Raw genomic sequence first — 2,278 nt, 5'->3', positions numbered from 1 at the left:
CAGCCTCTCTGGATTTAGTCCGCATGGCTAGGCAAAACACTTTAGTTTTTCATGGGGATGTATGTATCACCGGGAAAGTTTGTGTGTATCACCGGGAAAGTTTGTGTAAACTTACACATGTAAATCTGGAGTGATTCTGTTGAAGTCGATGTTCCTGAACTCAGAAGTTAGCCAATTACAGTAGTGAGGATTTTTTTTTTAAAGTCTTGGGAGGACTATAAACCTTTCTGATTTACACCACAAAAATTTTCTAACTAGTGCGTATTAGGAGGAAACTTTCTGTGGAAGCAGGTTATCTCACAGCTCTCTACTGCAGGTTCTTCTATCTTCCTCAGAAGCATCTGGTACTGGCCACTGGATACTGGGCTAGATGAACTACGGTCCGATCAAGTTTGGCAATGCCTATCTTCCTATGGGTGGTGTAAATCCAAGACTATTTTTGCTGATCTTCTGTAGTTGGGCTCCTGGAAGTCTTGCACTGAGAGCAGAATGATGTGTCGTTAAATATCATCTAGTCTCCTCTTATTTTTCTTTTCAGGAAGAAACGTTCAAAACTCCTTGGACATGCCCAGTGCATTATGTCAGCTGTGAATGATACCAAATTCCAACCTGCAGTGTTCCTTCTCACCGGAATACCTGGGCTGGAAAACATCCATGTCTGGATTTCTATCCCCTTCTTCTTAATATATGTTACTTCAATATTAGGAAATTCAGTCATTCTGTTCATTATAAAAACAGATCCAGCCCTCCATGAGCCCATGTACATTTTCCGTTCCATGTTGGCCGTCACAGACGTTGGCTTAATAATATCCACCATGCCAACAACACTGGGTATATTCTGGTTTAACTCTAGGGAAATCAGCCATGACGCCTGTTTTGCCCAGCTGTTCTTCATCCATTCGCTTACATTAACTGAATCATCTGTGCTCTTGTGCATGGCATTTGACCGTTTTCTTGCAATCTGTAACCCGCTGAGATATGATTCCATCTTAACCATGCCAAGAATAGCGAAGATGGGACTGGTGTCTCTGCTAAGAGGGGTTGTCCTAATACTCCCATTCCCCATTCTGCTGAAACAGTACCAATACTGTCAAGCCAACATGCTTTCCCATTCCTACTGCCTGTACCAGGAGGTCATGACGATGGCTTGTTCAGATATCAGAGTCAACATCATCTATGGCTTCTTTATAACAGTCTCTTCAGTGGGTTTGGATGTCCTGCTTATTCTCTTCTCTTATGTGATGATCCTCAAAACGGTGCTGAGTATTGCGTCCCACGCAGAGCGCCTCAAGGCCCTGAACACCTGTGTCTCCCACGTCTGCATTGTCCTGCTCTTCTACATGCCAGTGATTGGCTTGTCTGTGATATACAGAATCGTGAAGACCTCTTCTCCTTTGCTTCAGACTGTCATGGGCAACATTTATTTGCTGATCCCTCCCCTGATGAACCCAATCGTGTACAGTGTGAAAACCAAACACATTCGTGCGAGGATAATCAGGATGATTATAAAGTGAAGGGTCCTTTCGTCACCCAGCTCCATCACTGGTGACACGGGAGATGAGCTAGTGATCTCCCTCACCAGCTGCTAAGGGAGGACAGCGCATTGGGGGAATGGGACCAAGGCAGGCAGCAGCATGTACAAAGTGACTGTGTTTGTGTAGAGCCCAAGAATGGGTTGGATATTATCACATAAATAGCTGTGTTGGTGTCAGGTCACACCTCAGAATTGCTGTGGATACATCAGTACAGAGAAGGAACGTGGATGTTTTGTCCCATTGTCCATGACCTGTCTCTATCCCGTCTCTGGTTAAACACCCAGCGGCCATGAGAAAAGCTGCAGAGCTGAATTGCAGTCACAGTCCTGTCCCTTCCTGAGCACTCTGGCTGCTGCGTGACCCAGGAAAGCGGTACTAAAGTTAAAAGTTAGCAAACAAAGAGTAGGAATAACTGGTCTGCTTTCAGAATGGAGAGGTATAAATAGTGATGTCCCACAGGGATCTGTACTGGGCACAGTACTGTTCAACATATTCATAAATGGGAAATCTGGAAAAAGGATGATAAAAAAATGATACAAAATTACTCAAGATAGGTAAGTTCAAAGCAGACTGCGAAGAGTTACAAAGGGATTTCACAAAACTGGGTGACTGCGCAACAAAATGGCAGGTCAAATTGAATATTGATAAATGTAAAGTAATGAACATTGGAAAACATAATCCCACCTGCATCTAAAATAATGGGGTCTAAATTAGCTGTTACCACCCAAGCAAGAGATCTTGGA

At 43.8% G+C, this 2,278-nt stretch overlaps 1 protein-coding gene across 1 annotated transcript; it reads left to right on the top strand.

The window, feature by feature from the left end:
• The first annotated feature begins 578 nt into the window (after positions 1–578).
• Positions 579–1,514, top strand: LOC137156319 (olfactory receptor 51G2-like). Its single transcript, XM_067553041.1, has one exon. The coding sequence runs from the start codon at positions 579–581 to the stop codon at positions 1,512–1,514; it is 936 nt and encodes a 311-aa protein (XP_067409142.1).
• Positions 1,515–2,278: the final 764 nt, after the last annotated feature.

The sequence above is a fragment of the Emydura macquarii genome, unplaced genomic scaffold (genome assembly GCF_026122565.2).
Source record: "Emydura macquarii macquarii isolate MOO-44397 ecotype Brisbane River unplaced genomic scaffold, CSIRO-AGI_Emac_v2 contig_1437, whole genome shotgun sequence".
Classification (NCBI taxonomy): domain Eukaryota; kingdom Metazoa; phylum Chordata; order Testudines; family Chelidae; genus Emydura; species Emydura macquarii.
The sequence above is the reverse complement of the archived record's forward strand: the minus strand, read 5'-3'. Positions and strand labels throughout refer to the sequence as shown.

Coding starts and splice junctions, on each gene's coding strand:
- LOC137156319 (XM_067553041.1), top strand. CDS start 579: ATGTCAGCTGTGAATGATACCAAATTCCAACCTGCAGTGTTCCTTCTC.